The sequence below is a fragment of the Lampetra fluviatilis genome, chromosome 30 (genome assembly GCF_964198595.1).
Source record: "Lampetra fluviatilis chromosome 30, kcLamFluv1.1, whole genome shotgun sequence".
Taxonomy (NCBI): domain Eukaryota; kingdom Metazoa; phylum Chordata; class Hyperoartia; order Petromyzontiformes; family Petromyzontidae; genus Lampetra; species Lampetra fluviatilis.
In genome coordinates, this window is record NC_136304.1 from 12,573,203 (window position 1) to 12,593,140 (window position 19,938).

The following is a 19,938-nucleotide window of genomic DNA, read 5'->3' on the forward strand; positions in this document are numbered from 1 at the left end:
GCGTAGCCAATCGTGAGCCTACCTGTGATTTTCAAACGTTTTTCTGCCCTTACACGTTACGTTTTTTTCCGGCCCATTGTCTCTGCACCCATACTCATTAATCCCTGACTCAGCCGGTTTAATCTGGGAGAGTGTCCGGCTGGCGTATACACACCCGGTCAGTGTGTACTTGGTCGGTGGCGCGGGGATCCCCCCGCGCTCATCGTCTACCCTGCTCGCTTAATATTTCTCCCCAGCCCTCTCCCCGATGTCGTGCGTGACTCATTGCGTTGTGCCAGGCGATCCCCCGCCGGGACACTACGTGTGCGTGTGCTCGGGGGTGGGGGGGAATCGCGGCGCTTGCGGAGTCGCTCCGCGGTCGAGGCACCACAATAGTACTCAGACAGCTCCAGCTATGGTTCTAATTGATCTGCTAGCAAGAGACTAGAAGATCCATTCCATCATGCTGTTTGTAGATCTCTTGGCAGCGTGTGACATGGTGGAATATGGAGTGCTAATGACGTGCCTACGACTCATCTGTGGATTGTCCGAGTTTACCTGATTGTGCTGAACTAACCCTTTTATTTAAAAAAAACACAAACAGGTTAATTACATCATCGAAACTTTTAATAAAAGCGGGCTTGGGCAGGACACGCCGTTAGAAGGGATGATGAGCAAGATTAATAAGAAGTGGCGGCGAGAAGATGGAGTGATTAAATCAGTTTAGGTACTGGAAGAATTGTTACATTTCAAGATCGTCAGGTGGCAACGGCTTTTAGATGCCTTCATTCAGCAGTACGAAACGGTTTAGTGCCAGTAGGGGGGTAACACCACAGGCAAACGATTCAGAACGACTGCCCTTACCCAACGTCATAGAAAAAAATTCTAGTTTTAATACTCGTATGGGTATCAGTGATATATTTTTTACTACTCACCTGTTAGAGGGCGCTGTAGTTCAGTGCTTGATTCACAACTGGAGAAATTAGATGAACAAGTGCTACTTTGTTGAAAGTCACACATCCAGTAAAAGCACGATATAACGCGGGCGTATGGGGGCACGAATAACACCCGCATTATAATGGTAAACGCATGTCTCCATGTTCGTGTGAGCTAGTGAAACGTGGGCCCCTCTAATGGAACTGTGCTGGTTAGAAACATTCAGGCTGGCCTGCCTACGATCCATCCTGGGTTTAACCAGGCTGGATTGTGTGAGCTCACAAATCCTTGAAAGACCTCGACCTGGACACATTCCCATCAGTGAGCTTCTTCGGCAGGTAAGGCTGCATTGGCTGGGTCATGTAGCCTGCATTTCCAGCCATGGCATGCCCAAGCAGCCTCTATTTTGGCCGCATACAGGGGGATAAACGGGCATGACACGGGCTGTAAAAGAGATGGACTGATGCAATATAGGAGGATGTGGAGCTTCGTGGACTGTTACCAGCGGTGTAAATATCGGCCTCTAATGAAGGAGGCTCGTGAAGGGCGCTGCTGGGCAATTGGAGGCAGTCGCCCTCCAGCAACAAAGGAGTGCAGAGGAATGATGCTCAAAACGATAAGAGTGCTGGACGGCTAAAATGCAGAACGTTGGCACAGTAGGGGACACTGCTAGTGCATCTGCAAGTCATCTCAGTCAGTCAATCCATGGCTCCTGGGTCTGTCCCGTTGCCTCCTGTCAATGAGCCTTTGACACTTCACGTGGCCTCAAAGTGCACCTGGCCTGGCATAGGTGCCGTGAAGTTAACGCCACTAGTGGCGAATGGCAGGTGTTGTTGTTGTTGTGTCTCCGTATCTGTGTAGGACTTGAAATCACGCGCCACGCGTTCTGTTGCTAGGCAAGCGAGCAGAGTACAGTGGGAGCATCTGAGGACACGGTTGTTGTGGAATTAAGGGGGGGGGGGGGTCGTTAAGAGACACGACAGGTGTTAGGGGTGACGGAGGACGCAGGCCGGTGATTGGTCAGGAGGGTGAGTGGTTAATGACCGACGCCGGCCTGGCGGCAATAACATGGTCACGTGAGGCTGGGGGCCTGGGGGCGAGTAGCAAAGCGGGGGATGAGATAATTGATTGGGACTGATTGGTGCGGGGATATAGGGCACAGCGTAACGGAGAGACGGGAGTCTTGTTTGGGATTGGAGCTGGAGTGGTTGGTGCCCGGGAGAGAGACGGAGCAGCAGTGAGCAGGGATAGGTACGATAAGGATAGAGAGAACAGTGTACGGTAGAGTGGATAGAGAGAACAGTGTACGGTTAGCAGTGGAGAGAGAGAACACAGTGTACGGTAGCAGTGGATAGAGAGAACACCGTGTACGGTAGTAGTGGATAGAGGATACAGTGTACGGTAGAAACGGGGAGACATGGAGTGTTGTTAATGGCGAGTTGTGCATCGGAGCGAACGGAGAGACACGGAACGATGATGAGGTGTGAACTCTACGCGTGAATAAACGAGACGAGAAAGACAACGAGAGTACGAGTCCTACATCTGTATGAATTTGTCTCCGTATTTGCCCAACTGCGTGTCACCAAAGGAGTTGAGAGCGCTTGGGGTGGGGACTGATGTCTGGCTCTCTGCCGATCTGCAACCTGACCAATGGAGAGAGGACAGCTGAGGGTAGGGGGGCTGGATCAGACACTCAACACCTGGGACTTGGCCACGGCACACCGGCTGCGATACACTGATGTATATAATCAACAAAAGCAAATACGACATTCCCTCATTATTCACGAGGGATACATTCCAGAGATGCTCATGAATAGCACATTTCTAAGATATTCTCCTACGAAAACCTTTTTTATGAATTGCCTGAAATTCCAAAATAAGCTATTGATTACATAAAAATAGAATAACACATCTCTTTATCTCATCACTTTCTTTCTCTCTCGATGCAGTCATGTAGAGTTCCAGATGCGATTCACGGATCGCAAGTTCGTGAATAACGAGGGAATCAGTAAATTTGTCTTTTCATTCATTAGCACGGTTGGCTATGTATGGTGTCAAAGAAGTTCAACATACATCCACATTTTTTTTCACAGGTGATATAACTTGAACCGTAGTATATACGATTCGAATGCGACTGGCCTGTCATGGAAATGTGGAATTTCCACCACTAGTTCAGGCCCTCCAATTAATATGTTCAACTTCTTTTTCACCGTATGTAGCCAACTGTGCTAATCGGAGGTGGGGATGATGAGCATCATCCCACACTCACTGAAGCAGGAAGACAGACTTTTAATATTCATTCAAATGCAATTTAACTTTTGAATCTTTATTTACTCTTAAAATAACCACAAGTGACATGGTATCAATGCACGGGACTGACAAAACTGATTGAGCTACTGAGAATGTCAGCTTACATTTTGGCATCTCTGGTACCACCTAAACTCTTGCCATCACACCACTGCCATTTGGAATGGATATAAAACACCACTAGATGGCAGAATAATATTGTTAAGTTTTATTTCAATGTTATTTCACTTGAGCAGTCAATGCAGGCAAAGTCTGTATTTGTAATATTATGCAACATAATGTCTATTTATTTTTAATTTGTACTGCCTTTAAATTGTTGTGCATCACCTCTAGGTGAGCTGGTTGGTTGCTGCAAGGTCACTGAGAAGTGAGCACTACCCTCTCCATGCTTGTAGTGCCATCGACTGGCTGAAAGTTTATCTGCCTCTGGTAATGCTAAAATTACCTAGGCTCTGGCAGCTATGGGTGTCCTTGCCCAACCGTAGGGTATTCTGTATTTAGCAGTTTTACTACAAGAGGAGTTCCACAGCTCTGGTGCTGGGAGCTTAAGTGCAGCGCACATCCGATATTTGAGGGGCGCTGGGTCGATGCCGTCAAGATTCTGTTCAATGTGGGCGAGTGGCGCTGTGAAGCAACTGCGTTCCATCCTGCAGTCGCAGCAAGGCTCTTGCTGCCTCCTCCCGGAGCTGTGCCGACGAACTCAGCTGCATCCACTCCTCATTCTGAAAAAGAAAGTGGTACAGTCACAGACACGAGCAATATTATTCTGTTAACACCACCTGTAAAGAGCTGGCTTTCCATCACGAGTGAACGTGTTATTTACACAAGCCAATCGGCGTATGCACATTCAATGCAAATTTCTTTGTAAAACACGTGGTAAAAAATCTCCTGCAGAAACTACACAGACTGTTGGGGCAAATGTTAGAGTAGCAAGCATTTATTATGCAGGCCATCAAGGCACATGAAAGAGTGGTGTGGCTAGGACCACTCCTAGCCGCCTTTGTCTCCCCAGTGTGGATGTTTACATGCCACACTACTCATTTAGGGCCGAATTGACCATGGGGATATTACTCACCACTGGTGTTATCCGTGGAGGGAAATCGAACGCACGCTGCCAGATTTGAAGCTCGATGCATGAACCACTAGGCCACCGCTCCCCCCATGTGTTAAGAATATGGCCATAACATCACACGTATCAATCACCACTCTCCTCTCTCAGCCGGCAAAGTGAACTGTGCACAAGCACAGCACAGGAAAAGGAACACGGGTACAAAGCTGCACAAGGTCCCATGCTCAACCGTGGCAGGGACAGGAGTTCTCACCAGCTTCTTGTGCTGGATGTGAAAGGCATTGACCTCGTGCAAAAGGGACACGTTCCCCTCCAGATCGGCCAGGAGACGGCTCACAAGACTCAGGAGCTCCACTGCTTGCCTAATACCACCAGAGCACGCCAATAGCAATCGTCATTAGAATCATGGCTGCCCTGCCAATCCTGTCAAGAATGCTGCAATCCCAATATTGTTAGAACAATTGGTTTATGTCAGCAGTTAATTGTTTGTACACACAGTGGAACTGCTTTAACAACTGATCTTGTAAACATAAGTAAAGGTTCTTTGGTTCTTTTCGGTTAAGTCACGTCTAAAAATAAAATAATAAATCAAAATAAAACAACACATTACGACGTTTCGATTGCAACACAAGCAATCATCATCATGCATAAAAGAAATAGCAACAAAAATCTAACTAGAAAACTATAGACCGACATACAAGCAGACAGACATCACAACGGCACACAGAGAGAGGACACAAATCGGCACAAAGAGATGGTCGTTTCTGTGACGGTCCCTTAAATATAGAGAGGAGGGGGAGGGGACGGGGGGAGGGATAGGGCGGGGAGATCAATGGGTGCACGCCAACGTACTCCTATTGTAAGTGAGATGATAGACGCGGTAAGTAAAGGTACAACATTGATTTTAGAAACAATGATCATGTTAAATAATCATATTAAAATAACAAGATCTGGATTCTTGAGCGTTGTGCATCGCGATGTTCATAGAATGCTTGTTAACATTCGTCTTGGCCAATCAACACGCTCCCTACAACTATTCTTTGGGTCTTTCGGTAAAGTCACGTAGACAGGTTCAAAGAAAATAACAAAAACTACGACGTTTCGATCGCAACACAAGCTTGGATGACGACCGCTTGTGTTGCGATCGAAACATCATAGTTTTTGTTATTATATTTGAACCTATATATGTGACTTTACCAAAAGACCCAGTCACAAAAGCTTTAAGTCAAGATTTCCCTACAACTAACTCCACACCCCCTCTCCCACCAAAGCCATGTACGGAGCTATAGTGTTTGGTGGGCAATACAACCTTATGACTGCACCGAAGGCTATACTAGTGTGAATATATTTTACAGTATACTAAGTAAAAAATATTTAAATACTGTACAGTATAAATACTATTTTCAATAGAAATAGTTTTTGTTTCCAATATGAATCATAAGTTATGTGTTTACAGTATGAAATGGTAAGTTATAAAGGCTGTGAACGTATACTCCTAGTACTGTTAGAAGTTATTTAATATTCGAAGCTCCAGAAACGCATTTACTTTGTATATCGAGGTATTACTGTATCTTCCCTTCTGCATTCATGACTTTCGAACACAGCTATCACAAAATTATAATTCTGTGACATTGTTATCGTGGGCTGCAGGGGGTCCTCAGTCCAAAACAAGTTGAGAACCACTGCTGGTGAGCCTGTAATAAAGAATGACATTCAAACAACATCTATATATATATAAAAAAGGGAAATTTGTGAACATGTGTGTCTGTTCGAAATGTTTAGCATACTTCCCAACATGCAACAACCCTGAAATTTGGCATGTGGGTAGCTTCCAGACTGTACACAATGGAAAAAGTATAAAAATTACTTTTGTATTTGGGGGGGGGGGGGGGCGCAATAATGGATATATTTTGCACAGCAAGTGAGCGGTGACGTCACCCGCATGCGGCAGTGTCACGCAGTGTGCCTACTGACGTCACGCATCCCCCCCCCACCCTCCGCGTAGGCCGTGTATTAATCCAAAACGAGAATCCTCTCGGGCGAAGCCGGGTAGTAAAGCTAGTACAACATATAATTGTCAAGCTAACATTCTCAACAGCCACATCCTCAAGCTGGCTCTTTTCCTCATTCCTGTGTGGACGTCGTGTGCTGCCCTCTCCCCATAAAACCATAGGCATCCTCACTCCAAACTCGTGGCCACCCCTCTTCTGTTGCACTCCCCGTGCAATCTCTGCCCAGGCACCTGTGGTAGTTTGCGTCCAAAGCGACGCTTGCCGTGGTGGTGGGCTCCAGCAGCCGCTGTGTTAGGGCACGCCGCTCTTTGAGCACCCCCTCCAGTTCCCCGTTGATTCGCTGCAGCTTCTTTGTCTTTTGCACTGCAATTGCACACGTTCACAAACAATGCTCTCTGCCTGCTGCTTCCGAAGAGCCATCATGCCTCTTTGCATCAGCTTACCATGCACAGAGTACTTGTTGAAAATGGGTAATTAGAATGTTGTTTTCCCCATTCTTTAAGTTAAATATATTTCAACAAATGTCCCACTTAACCATACAGTTTTATCAGCAACAACATATTCAGCAACAATGGGAATAGGGAACAAAACCTTTGCCATTGCAGCACCAACGTTTTGGAACATTGTTTCCTCCCTTAACATCATACATCTTAAATTTCGATTTAAAGCGTTCGTGACTGCAGGGATTCATCTTCTTGGTTCTTTCGGTAAAGTCACGTAGAAGGGAAATAATAAAATAATAAAAATATAACATAATAAAATAAGTTTAACACGTAGGCTTTCCCGACCAATATTATTCATAATCAACGTTTTTGGGTTTAGATCGCGTTATTTATAAATGTGTCGTAACCCTCCACCACCCGACACGGCCAATCAGTAAAAAAGTGTCACGTTGACAAAAGACAAATAGTTCACTGCTTTAGCCCACCGGTGTGTTGAAGCGTGAAACCACAACATTTACAATTTGAGTACGACGTTTCGCTGGTAATTGCGGTTTTTAAATTTTATTCAGTATCTCGGCGGTGACAACAAACCGAAAAACAAACCGAATCCCGAGGGGGCGCCCCCTCACTCGTGCCCTAAAGGTCCCGCTCAGTCACCGACCCATCCTCTGGGCCGGGATCACCCGTGCCACAGCATCGGAGGGGAAGCCTCCCCTTCCAGCCACGCACACCTTCACCCCCCGGATGCCGGCGAGGACCTCCCACCCCCCCCTGCCCTAGCCCACCCTGGGCAGCGGCCACTTCCATCGTTCCCTTGCGGCCTCGCGCCCCATTTTCCCTTGGTCCATCTCTACCACCCTTTCCAACAGTCTCCTCGCAGCATAGCATGTCTCCAACGGGGACGTCAGGGACCCCTCCAGCCCCTTCTTTCGCGCTTTCCACAGCGCCTCTTTCGTCGCTCCTATTACAGCCCACACCCGGTCCCTGTCCTCCCTCCCCACCCCCCGCAGCTCTCCCCACATGACGTCCCGTGCCGTCACCCTTGATAGAGCGAAACGGGCCAGCAACGGCTTACTCCTCCTCCAGACTTCCTGGGCGAAAGGGCACGCCACCATCACATGCGCCGCAGTTTCATCCGCGTTGCAGCCCCTCGGGCACTTGGGGGTATGCGCCATTTGGCGGCTGTACAAGAAACCCCGCGTCTCCAACCTGTCTCGGACAGCCAGCCATGACAGGTCCCGCTGCTCCTTCGTGAGCACTGCCGACGCCACATTCCTCCAAATCTTCCCGTGCGTCTCCCTCCTCGCACCGGCCACCTCGTCACAGGCCTCCTCCTTCTCCGCCGCAGCCCGCACCTCCCTGGGGGCCCACCGACCCCCCCACCGGCTCAGGCCGTGCTGCCCGACGTAGCTCCCCACCACGTCGCTAACCCAGCCCCCCGGCCAGTCCAAAGGGGTGCTCCTTCCTGCCTCAGTCATCCCGAGCCCCCGCAACCGCCACGTCAGTCGGTACCTCATATACCACGCTGCCTTGCCCCGCGGCTCCGCAGAGAAGAACAGCCGCAGCGCATTGCAGACAAAGGTCGATTGCAGGGTATACCCCACATTTGGGGCACCCCTCCCCCCATTCTGGACCTGCAGACACACCACGGCCCTCCTCACCCTCTCCATCCCTCCCCCCCAGATAAACCTGAAAATCGCCGTGGTCAAGGCCTTAGCCTCCCTCCCACCTGGCGGGAACACCTGCGCCAAGTAGTTTAGGGGTGGTAATATTTCTGTTTTAACCACCATAATTCTACCGGCCATCGTGAGCCGCCTCCCAGCCCACTTACCTAGGCAGCCCTTTGCCTTCCTCACCCCCTTCTCCCAGTTACCTTCCCCCATCCTATCCCCACAGAAAAACACCCCCAGTATCTTTATCCCCTCTGTTTGTAGACTCAGCTCCGGCGGCCGACCCTCGAAAAGCCTCGGGTCTCCAAAAACCATGAGCTGACTTTTCCCCACACTGACCTTCAATCCGGAGGCCGCGCAGAACCTCCCCATCCCCTCCATTGCCCTCCATACCGATACCACGTCCCTGCATAGCACGGCCACGTCGTCCATGTACAGGGTCACCTTTCCCTGCTCCTTGCTCCCCGGTATTACCACCCCCCCAATCCTCTGGTCATTCCTTATCATCTGCGCCAGCGGCTCCATGCACATGACAAATAGCACTGGGGACATCGGGCATCCCTGCCGCACCCCCGATCCCACTGGGATGATCCCGGAGCATTCCCCATTTATCAGGAGCCTGGCCCTGAGCCCCCCATAGAGTCGCTTCACCCACTCCACCAGGGGCCCGCACACCCCCATCCTCTCCATCACCGCCAGCATGAATTCATGAGAGAGGCGGTCGAAGGCCTTGTCCAGGTCCAGACTTAGGATCCCCAACGGACACCCCCTCTCTCTCTCGCCTTCAATCGCCTCCCTCAAGACCACCAAAGTGTCCGCGATCCTCCTCCCCGGGACCGCACACGTCTGGTCCGGCCCCACCACCTCACCCACCACCTTCCCCAGTCGCCCTGCCACCACCCTTGCCACGATCTTATAGTCCGCGTTCAGGAGGGTTATTGGCCTCCAACTTCCCAGGTCCCTACGCTCCCCCTTCCCTTTATAAATCAGTGTCACCAGGCCCTCCTGCATGTCGTCCGGTACCTGCCCCTCCTCCAACGTTTCCCTACAAATTTGCACAACATCCTCCTTCAGGAGTTCCCAGAATTTTATGTAAAAGTCCGCCGGGATCCCGTCCGGGCCTGGGGTCCTGTTCTTGTTCAGCCCCTTCACCGCCCCTTCCACTTCCTCCCATTGAATCCTCTCCCCTAGCGCCTCCGGGTTCTCAACCCTCTTCGCCAATGCTCCCAGCAGCTCCTCCCGCCGCCCCCCATCTATCCCTTTCCCTTTATACAACTCCCCATAAAAGTCCTCCGCTACACTAATCATCCCTTCCGTCGTCACCTGTCTACCCCTAGTAGGACTAACCAGCTCCCTCATTTCATTGTCTCCCTCCCTACCCGCCTTAAGGAAAAAACGTGTACACTGCTCCCTATCCTCTGTTGCCCTGACCCTCGCCCTATACACTAATTGCCTAGCCCTCTTTTCCAGGACTGAGGCTACCCTCCCCTTCATCTCCGCTATCCTTTCTCCCACCGGGAACCCTAGCCCTAGCAGCCCATACAGCCTTTCTAACCTAGCGTTCCATTGTCTCAAATCCCTACACACCCCCCCTTTCTTCTACTGTAACACTGAAAGAACGTTCTGATCCTACACTTTACATGCCCCCACCACTCCACCCTCGTGGGGAAGCACACCTGCAGCGTCCTCCAGCTGGCATACGCTCGCTTGAAATCCTCCACCAACTCCTGCTCCGCCAGCAAGCCCACATTCATCTTCCACACGCCCTTCCCCCTCTTCACCCCCCCCGGGATCACAAGCTCCGCCACCACCATTCTGTGATCCGAGAGGGGAAAAGGTTCCACCCCCGCGCTGCCCACATTTACCTTGTCGGAAACGAAGATAAAGTCAATGCGTGACTGTGCTCCCCCACTCTTGTCCGCCCACGTGAACTCTGGCCGCGTGCCGTGCATCCTCCTGAACGTATCCACCATCCCAAAGGTCCCCATCAGCTCCCTCAGTTCCCTGGAAGAGGAATCTAACTTCCTCCTCCCCTTCACCGACACCAGGTCCGCCAGGCCTAACGATCAAACGTTCCCCCCCTTCCCCCCACCTCCACCCCGACTCTCCCGAGTCCGGCGCGGATCCTGAAGGGCTCGTGTCTTCCTGGGGACTAGCTCCTATCAGGACTCTTGTCCCGCTTCCTTTTCCTCCCCCCCACTTCCTCCCATGCTTCATCCGCCCCTTCCTCCACCCGCTGCCCCACCTCGCCCTCCTCTCCTGTCACCTCCGACCAGTTCCCCAGCGGCGTTCCCGAGTCCTCCATGCTGTCTCCCCTTCCCTCCTCCGCCCCCTCCAGTGGTGGTGGTGCTCCCTCCCCCGCCGATCCCCCTCCCTCCCCCTCCCTGCCGTCTCCCCTTCCCTCCTCCGCCCCCTCCAGTGGTGGTGGTGCTCCCTCCTCCGCCGATCCCCCTCCCTCACCTTCCTCGGGGGGCCGCGGTTCCTCCACCTCCCCTTTCCCTTCCCCTTCTCGCTCCCGGCCCGCTTCCCGTCCGGCAGCCTCCGTCGCCTCCTCCACCTGGCCACTCCGCCATGCCCGCGCCCTGTTAGCGTAGGATTCTGGGCAGGTCCTGTACAAATGCCCTCTGCTGCCGCACAGGTTGCAAAGGGCTGGCTCCCCGCACTCCTCCACCGTGTGGTCCAGCGCCCTGCACCTGTAGCAAACGCGCGCCACGCATGCTGCTGCCAGGTGCCCCCCTCCCCCACACCTCCTGCACAGCTTGGGCTGTCCCGCGTACACCACATAGCCCGTTTCCGCCGATGTTCAGAGCACTCGGGACATGCTTCAGTGCCCCCCCCTCCGTCTTCAGACGCACCCTCCACTGCCTGGCCCCCGTCCATATCCCCGCCGCATCCAGCACCCTCTTGCAGCCCGACAGGACCACACAGTGCTGCCGCAGCCACACCTCCACGTCCTGATCATGCAACGCTTCATTATAAAGGAACACGGTCACGACCTTCGTCTCCAGGTCCGATAGCAACCGCGTCCTCAGACGCCAGCGGCTTCTCCCCCGCCTTCTCCTCGAAACGGGCAAGGAATTTTTGCAGCAGGATGTTGGTGGTGAAGCTCACGTCGAATGCCCTCCCCCCCGGCAGGGCAATCAGGCAGTACAAGTCCTCCACCTCCACCTGCAGCATTCCCAGCACAACCGACCTCACAGAGGTCGTCCTGTCCAGGGTGACCCCCTCTTCCACATCTTCCTTAAACTCGACCCGCACGCAATTGTGCCTCTTGGCCTGCAACGGGGTCAGGCCCGCCCCAGCTCCACCGCGCCACCTCCCCGCTCCCCCGCCGGGCCTCCCCGCACCCACCGGGCCAACCCCCGCCGTCTTCTCTCTCCACTGCCCCCCTCCCGGCCCCTGGGCTGCGGGCGCCTCTCCTGCCCCTTCCTCCCCCTTCCGATCGGGGGTACTCCCACCCCCTCCTCCCGGCGCTCCCCCTCGTTCTCCTCCCCGCTCCTCCCTCCCCGCGCTCCCCAACCCCTCCACCCCCCCCACTCTCTTCCCTTGTTGCGCCTCACCCGACGTCACCCTCGCACCAGACGGGCCCGCCCCGCTCCTACGGTCTCTCGCAGCGCCCCGGGTGTCTTCCTCAGGCTGTGCCGTGCGCCGCGACTCCGTCTCCATCTCCATGTGCTCGCTGCAGCTGGGTCACTCCTCCCACAGCGCCCGCGGCTCCCCCACCCTCCGGCAGCAAGGCCACCCCAGACCACCCGGTCTGGGGCCCTCGCACACCCCGGGGTGGCTGGAGAACCCACGGGACACCGACGAGCCGCAGCAGTGTATCAGGGAGAACCGGTTCAGGAACGCGTTTCGCTGGTAATTGCGTTCAGCGTCATCGGGCAATTCGCCAGAATGGTGAGGCTCTGCTGTGTCTCCCGTTCTTATATAGAGCAGCAGCAGAGTGACGTCATCATTAACTCATTAACTCATCTGGTGCAAAGATTTGAGGGGGGGGGGGGTTATTGTAATGATATACTAGATTGGTAATCAGGCTATTGTTACGATGCGAGTTGTAGATTAGTAATCATTTGGAATGTGTTTTATTGTGATTATGCTACATTAGTAATCAGTTAGTGTTTGTTTCCCTTATAAGGAATTGTAATGCATCTTATTTAATAATACGCTTTCAGGCTGCACTAAGCCTGTAGCTGTCTGAGCGATTATAGTTATTTCTGTTTCTCTCAATTTCAATGGATTCTCTAATTAGTCTTTGCCAGTAGTAACTAGTTTTACACAACACTTCAACGTTGTCAAAATCAATTGAGTGTCCCTGTTGGCATGCATGTTCTGCCACTGCCGACAGTTGTGTTTGCGATAGTTTAATATTTCTCTGGTGTTCTTTTAGTCGTACACTAACGTTACGCCCTGTCTGTCCAATATAGCATCTGCCACATACACAATTAATCCGATATACACCTTCTGTTGATAATTTAGGTAATTCGTCTTTAGTGCACGTTACTAGTTGCTGAATTTTGTGTACTGTACCAAATCTTACTGTAATGTTTTGCTTTTGCAAAACACGGGCTAATTTGTCAGTTACTCCTGAGATAAATGGTATTTTTAATGTTTTAATAATCTGATCGCTTTCAGCAGTGTTGCTTTGCGATCGTGATTTGGCATTTAGTGCTCTGTTAATTTGAGCATTATTGTAGCCATTCTGTCTTAGTGCTTCTTTAACATGTTTAATCTCTATCACTAGACTTTCACCATCTGACACTGTTTTAGCCCGATGTATGAGCGTCTTGATAAGAGAGGATTTCTGAGCTGGGTGATGATGCGAATCTGCATTCAGATAGGCATCAGTGTGCGTTTGCTTTCTGTAAACGCTGTGTGTTATTTTACCATTTAGGCCATGCCCAAGTAAAATATCCAGGAACGGGAGTGTGTTATTCACCTCCATTTCCATGGTGAACTGAATGGCTGGGTTTTGTGCATTGAGATGATTTAGAAAATCGTTAAGTGTATCTTTACCATGTGGCCAGACAACCAAAGTGTCATCCACATATCTAAACCAAAAGGATGGTTTTAATGTGCTCGAGGCAAGTGCTCTGGTTTCAAAGTTTTCCATGTACAAATTTGCTATAGCAGGAGATAAAGGAGAGCCCATTGCTGCTCCCTCCCTTTGTTTAAAGAATTCGCCTCTCCATAAGAAGTAAGTGTTATTTAAACAATGGTCAGCGAGTTTCGGAATATCTTTTGGTAAACCTGTATTCTTTACCAGTGTATCAAGTAATTTAAGCGACTCGCTCACTGGAACCTTAGTGAATAGCGAAATCACATCAAAACTCACCAAAATATCGATACTATAACACAACAATCGGCTGATAATGTGTTTAATCTAACACATGCTAACCAAATTAACAAATTTTCTAGACTTTACAATAAACAAATCCCTATTTAAAACGAACAATTTAAAAACAAAACCGTAATGAACTTGACTAACACTGATTTAACCACTGACATGATTTCTGTCCTTTCTAAAGTCCTTAACTTTGATGCGATTTCGCTATTCACTAAGGTTCCAGTGAGCGAGTCGCTTAAATTACTTGATACACTGGTAAAGAATACAGGTTTACCAAAAGATATTCCGAAACTCGCTGACCATTGTTTAAATAACACTTACTTCTTATGGAGAGGCGAATTCTTTAAACAAAGGGAGGGAGCAGCAATGGGCTCTCCTTTATCTCCTGCTATAGCAAATTTGTACATGGAAAACTTTGAAACCAGAGCACTTGCCTCGAGCACATTAAAACCATCCTTTTGGTTTAGATATGTGGATGACACTTTGGTTGTCTGGCCACATGGTAAAGATACACTTAACGATTTTCTAAATCATCTCAATGCACAAAACCCGGCCATTCAGTTCACCATGGAAATGGAGGTGAATAACACACTCCCGTTCCTGGATATTTTACTTGGGCATGGCCTAAATGGTAAAATAACACACAGCGTTTACAGAAAGCAAACGCACACTGATGCCTATCTGAATGCAGATTCGCATCATCACCCAGCTCAGAAATCCTCTCTTATAAAGACGCTCATACATCGGGCTAAAACAGTGTCAGATGGTGAAAGTCTAGTGAGAGAGATTAAACATGTTAAAGAAGCACTAAGACAGAATGGCTACAATAATGCTCAAATTAACAGAGCACTAAATGCCAAATCACGATCGCAAAGCAACACTGCTGAAAGCGATCAGATTATTAAAACAATAAAAATACCATTTATCTCAGGAGTAACTGACAAATTAGCCCGTGTTTTGCAAAAGCAAAACATTACAGTAAGATTTGGTACAGTACACAAAATTCAGCAACTAGTAACGTGCACTAAAGACAAATTACCTAAATTATCAACAGAAGGTGTATATCGGATTAATTGTGTATGTGGCAGATGCTATATTGGACAGACATGGCGTAACGTTAGTGTAAGACTAAAAGAACACCAGAGAAATATTAAACTATCGCAAACACAACTGTTGGCAGTGGCAGAACATGCATGCCAACAGGGAGACTCAATTGATTTTGACAATGTTGAAGTGTTGTGTTAAACTAGTTACTACTGGCAAAGACTAATTAGAGAATCCATTGAAATTGAGAGAAACAGAAATAACTTTAATCGCTCAGACAGCTACAGGCTTAGTGCGGCCTGGAAACGTATTATTAAATAAGATGCATTACAATTCCTTATAAGGGAAACAAACACTAACTGATTACTAATGTAGCATAATCACAATAAAACACATTCCAAATGATTACTAATCTACAACTCGCATTGTAACAATAGCCTGATTACCAATCTAGTATATCATTACAATAACCCCCCCCCCCTCAAATCTTTGCACCAGATGAGTTAATGAGTTAATGATGACGTCACCCTGCTGCTGCTCTATATAAGAACGGGAGACACAGCAGAGCCTCACCATTCTGGCGAATTGCCCGATGATGCTGGATGCAATTACCAACGAAACGTCGTACTCAAATTGTAAATGTTGTGGTTTCACGCTTCAACACACCGGTGGGCTAAAGCAGTGAAATATTTGTCTTTTGTCAACGTGACACTTTTTTACTGATTGGCCGTGTCGGGTGGTGGAGGGTTACGCCACATTTATAAATAACGCGATCTAAACCCAAAAACGTTGATTATGAATAATAAAATAATTCTCACGACATTTCGGCCACAACGCAAGCAGCCGTCCTCAGGTGAAGACCAGGTCTGTCGGGGAGACAGCGTCTGAATGAAACACCACCACGCTTGGAGCGTATATTTAAGCTGGGTTGGAAGAGGGGAGAGCGCCTTGACAAAATAATTTGCATATCAAGAGGAATTTAGCATATTTATGGGAAATGCAGATATGCGATTAGTACTACTTGTGAAATGCGTAGGTGGGCGGGGGGTTTCAAAGTCATATTATGCCTGTGCATTATGCAGCATTAGCAGCATCAAAGGGAGGGGATAAGGGTAGCATTAATAAATGGAAGCAAAGTTAATAGTATGTAGCTGCAGTAACTAAACAACCACGTAAAAAACTAAAGTATAAACTACATAGTATCATCAGTATACTAAATATACTCACCAATAAGCTGAGCTACTAACAGTAAGTAATACATTACAATTCTATGTCGCAAAAAATATAATATGCTTCCAGCTAAACTTTTTTCCCCTACATCACTCGGGTCTACCCCGTACAATATGCTGCCATAGACAAACCCAACATTAAATTATATACTGTATTACTATACACCACCCTATACCTTAGAATAATACATAGTGTAATATTACACTATGTATTATTCTATCCACCCTACTGTAAATCACACTGCTTTATATTCACTATACAATTACGATACTATATATTGCCTTATACATTGTATTAAACATTACAATTTTATACTGGTCTTCACCTGAGGACGGCTGCTTGCGTTGTGGCCGAAACGTCGTGAGAATTATTTTATAATGTTTTATTTTTATTATTTCCCTTCTACGTGACTTTACCGAAAGCACCAAGAAGATCATACATGATAATTGATAATTGTTTTTTTACCCTTCTATCTGGCAACAAAACTGACACCTTTTTACAAGGAGTCATGTTTGCATAGACCGCAATACCTGCAGTCATAATACAAACAAAATAACATAACTCTGATAATGTGCACTGTCCTTGAAGTTGATTGGTCCACACCCAAGACAGCTTTCCTTAGAGCCTGGTCTCACATGGGTTGGACCAGATGACGCCAAAAGGCGCACAACTCAAAGACAATGCACCATCAGAGTATGAGAGCTCGGGGCAAGCATCTACACTATGGGAACCTCATTTGCCAGTAAAAATATGATAATTGGTTTTTTACCCTTCTATCTGGCAACAAAACTGACACCTTTTTACAAGGAGTCATGTTTGCATAGACCGCAATACCTGCAGTCATAATACAAACAAAATAACATAACTCTGATAATGTGCACTGTCCTTGTATTATGACTGCAGGTATTGCGGTCTATGCAAACATGACTCCTTGTAAAAAGGTGTCAGTTTTGTTGCCAGATAGAAGGGTAAAAAACCAATTATCATATTTTTACTGGCAAATGAGGTTCCCATAGTGTAGATGCTTGCCCCGAGCTCTCATACTCTGATGGTGCATTGTCTTTGAGTTGTGCGCCTTTTGGCGTCATCTGGTCCAACCCATGTGAGACTAGGCTCTAAGGAAAGCTGTCTCGGGTGTGGACCAATCAACTTCAAGGACAGTGCACATTATCAGAGTTATGTTATTTTGTTTGTATTATGACTGCAGGTATTGCGGTCTTTGCAAACATGACTCCTTGTAAAAAGGTGTCAGTTTTGTTGCCAGATAGAAGGGTAAAAAAACAATTATCATATTTTTACTGGCAAATGAGGTTCCCATAGTGAAGATCATACATCTTCCTTAAAAAAAATCACTTGAAGCATAATAACACGTAGGCTTTCGCGACCAATATCATCCATAATAGAGTTTTTTTGGGTTAGATCGCGTAAATATATAACATATAAGTGAACTAAGTCACACTTCTAAATCACTAATGTCCTTACACGTGTAGCGAGTCCAACTGAGTCACAGACGTTATCTTGAACATAACACAACCTACGCTCGGGTCTCGAATACCCATCTAACCATGCTACGGCTGGCTCCGCCCTTAGCCCCGCCCACCTTCCAGGCTCCTCGAGTGCCTTCTCGAATGTTCCCGAGAGCTCTCCGGGACCACGTGACCGCTCCTCGGCCTCCAGTGGCCCCCCTCCAGTATCGTCCGGTCACGTGACAACAGGTCAGCCAGAGTATCATGCCCCAGAGTAACCCTGGCTGGCTGACGCTCGCTATCGCTCCCTCACTGGGAGCCGGCACCGCACACTGCTTGCGGTGCCCCCGTGCTAACCAGCGCTCACCCAACAACCGCTAGTGTTGGTACTGCAGCCTGCAACCCGGGCTGCCCGCAATGACATTACCGGCCGTGACTTCGCAAGTCCTGGCACCACACAGTGACAGGTACAGTCACTACACACGTAAAATATAGTAAGTGTCTCTACAGATCACTGGAATATAATCGACACAATTACACAGCAATCAGCTGATAATGCATTTAACAAAACTAACACTACCCAAATTAACAAATTTGCTAGACTGGCTAACAAACAACTCTCAATTAAAAATGAACATTTTATAAACAAAACAGTTATCAACATGACTAACGTTGAATTATCCAGCGATATGGTTTCAGTCCTGTCTAAAGGTCTTAACTTTTCTATTGCCCATTGTACAATCCCTGTCGATCATTGCTTAAGTGGAATCAGCAGTTAGACATCTCCCTATAATTAAGCTGAGATGACTAGGCATGAGGTTGCCAAAATGATTGAGAACAGCAAATTGCCAAAAGCAAATATTAACTTCAGTGAAGCAAAAGCCTTAAGAGAATTGAGAGAAAATAAAGATATTCAAATTCTTGCTGCTGATAAGGGCCGATCAACTGTTGTGATGCCCCGTGAGGACTATGATAATAAAATAAAAAATGTACTCGATGAACAAACCAACACCATGGAACATAAAACAACGGCAATCATTGCCAAGTCATAAATTCCCAAGGAAGAGCAATACCTAATCAAACCAAGGGCATCAAAACCACCAAGACTTTATGGGCTACCAAAAATTCACAAACCTGATGTCCCATTAAGACCCATAGAATACAATAAGCTCTGCCACGTACAAATTAGCACAATATGTAACGAAACAAATACAGCCCTATATCGGTAGGACCTCTTCGTTCATCAAAAACTCTAAACATCTCATAAATATAATCAAAGATATTAAGCTTAACCCTAATGATATTCTCGTAAGTTTTGATGTGACTTCTCTGTTCACGAGGGTTCCGGTCAACGAGCCAATTAAATTACTCGATACTCTGGTAACGAACAAAGGTTTAGCCAAAGATATCCCAAGACTAGCTGAACACTGTCTAAAGAACATTTCTCGTGGCAATGTGACTTCTATAAACAAAAGGAGCAGCAATGGGCTCTCCTTTGTCTCCTGTGATCGCTAATTTGTACATGGAAGATTTCGAAACAAAAGCAATATCTTCAAGCACACTAAAACCATCTGCTTGGTTTAGATATGTGGATGACACATTAGTGGTCTAGCCACATGGCAAAGATACACTGAACGCATTTCTAAATCATCTCAACTCGCAAAACCCATCCATCCAGTTCACCATGGAAGTGGAAGATGACATAACTCTAACATTTCTGGATATTCTGCTCGGACGGGATCGAAATGGTTGAAAAATGGCTCAAGAAACGCATGATTGTGACAACACCAAGGCAGCACTGATGAGCCAGAGTTGCTCCTTGCTCAAGATCTTCTTCTCTAATTGACTCCCTCCCTCTTCACGTTTCTATGATATGATTAATACAATCTTGATTTGAAGCTTTCGTGACTACAGGAATCCATACTCTCTGGTTCTTTCAGTAAAGTCACATAGATAGTAAAAATAATAATAGAACACGACGTTTCGGTCGCAACACAAGCGTCCGTCATCAGGTGAGAAAGAATGATATGCTGTTGTGGCTTTATGTAGGCATGGCAGAGGGGAGGAGGAGGGGAGGGGGTTTTGTTAAGTAAAATTAGCATGTCAATGAGATTTAAATCTTGAGTCTTGACTTATAGCTTTCGTGGCTGCAGGAGTTCACGGGGGGAGGGGGGAGTGTTTGTGGCGTGCAGGGATGGAGGGGGGGGCTGGAAAAATTACCATGTCAATGAGCTTGAATTAGTGAATGAAAACAGCAGGGGTGGGTGAGTGAAAATCACAGCAGTTAAAACTTGACGTGGTTTATCATGTCCTTCCAATGATTGAGATTTCGTGGTTGCAGGAGTTCACAAAGCGGATTTGAAACACGGTAGAACCAACACCTCGGCGGTGGCGGATCATTGTTTCAACGCTGTGGGCACACATGACATTGTTTTTTT

General features: G+C 48.0%; 1 protein-coding gene across 1 annotated transcript in view; it reads right to left on the bottom strand.

Annotated features, from left to right (window-relative positions):
* Positions 1–3,541: 3,541 nt before the first annotated feature.
* Positions 3,542–19,938, bottom strand: part of HAUS2 (HAUS augmin like complex subunit 2) — a 29,174-nt gene continuing 12,777 nt past the window's right edge. Inside the window, exons 5-7 of the mRNA XM_078870712.1 lie at positions 6,534–6,666; positions 4,545–4,653; positions 3,542–3,944 (exon numbers count right to left, since the gene is read on the bottom strand). Of these exons, the coding sequence (XP_078726838.1) occupies positions 3,828–3,944; positions 4,545–4,653; positions 6,534–6,666 (359 nt within the window). The 3' untranslated portion in view covers positions 3,542–3,827. The remainder of the gene's footprint in view (positions 3,945–4,544; positions 4,654–6,533; positions 6,667–19,938) is intronic.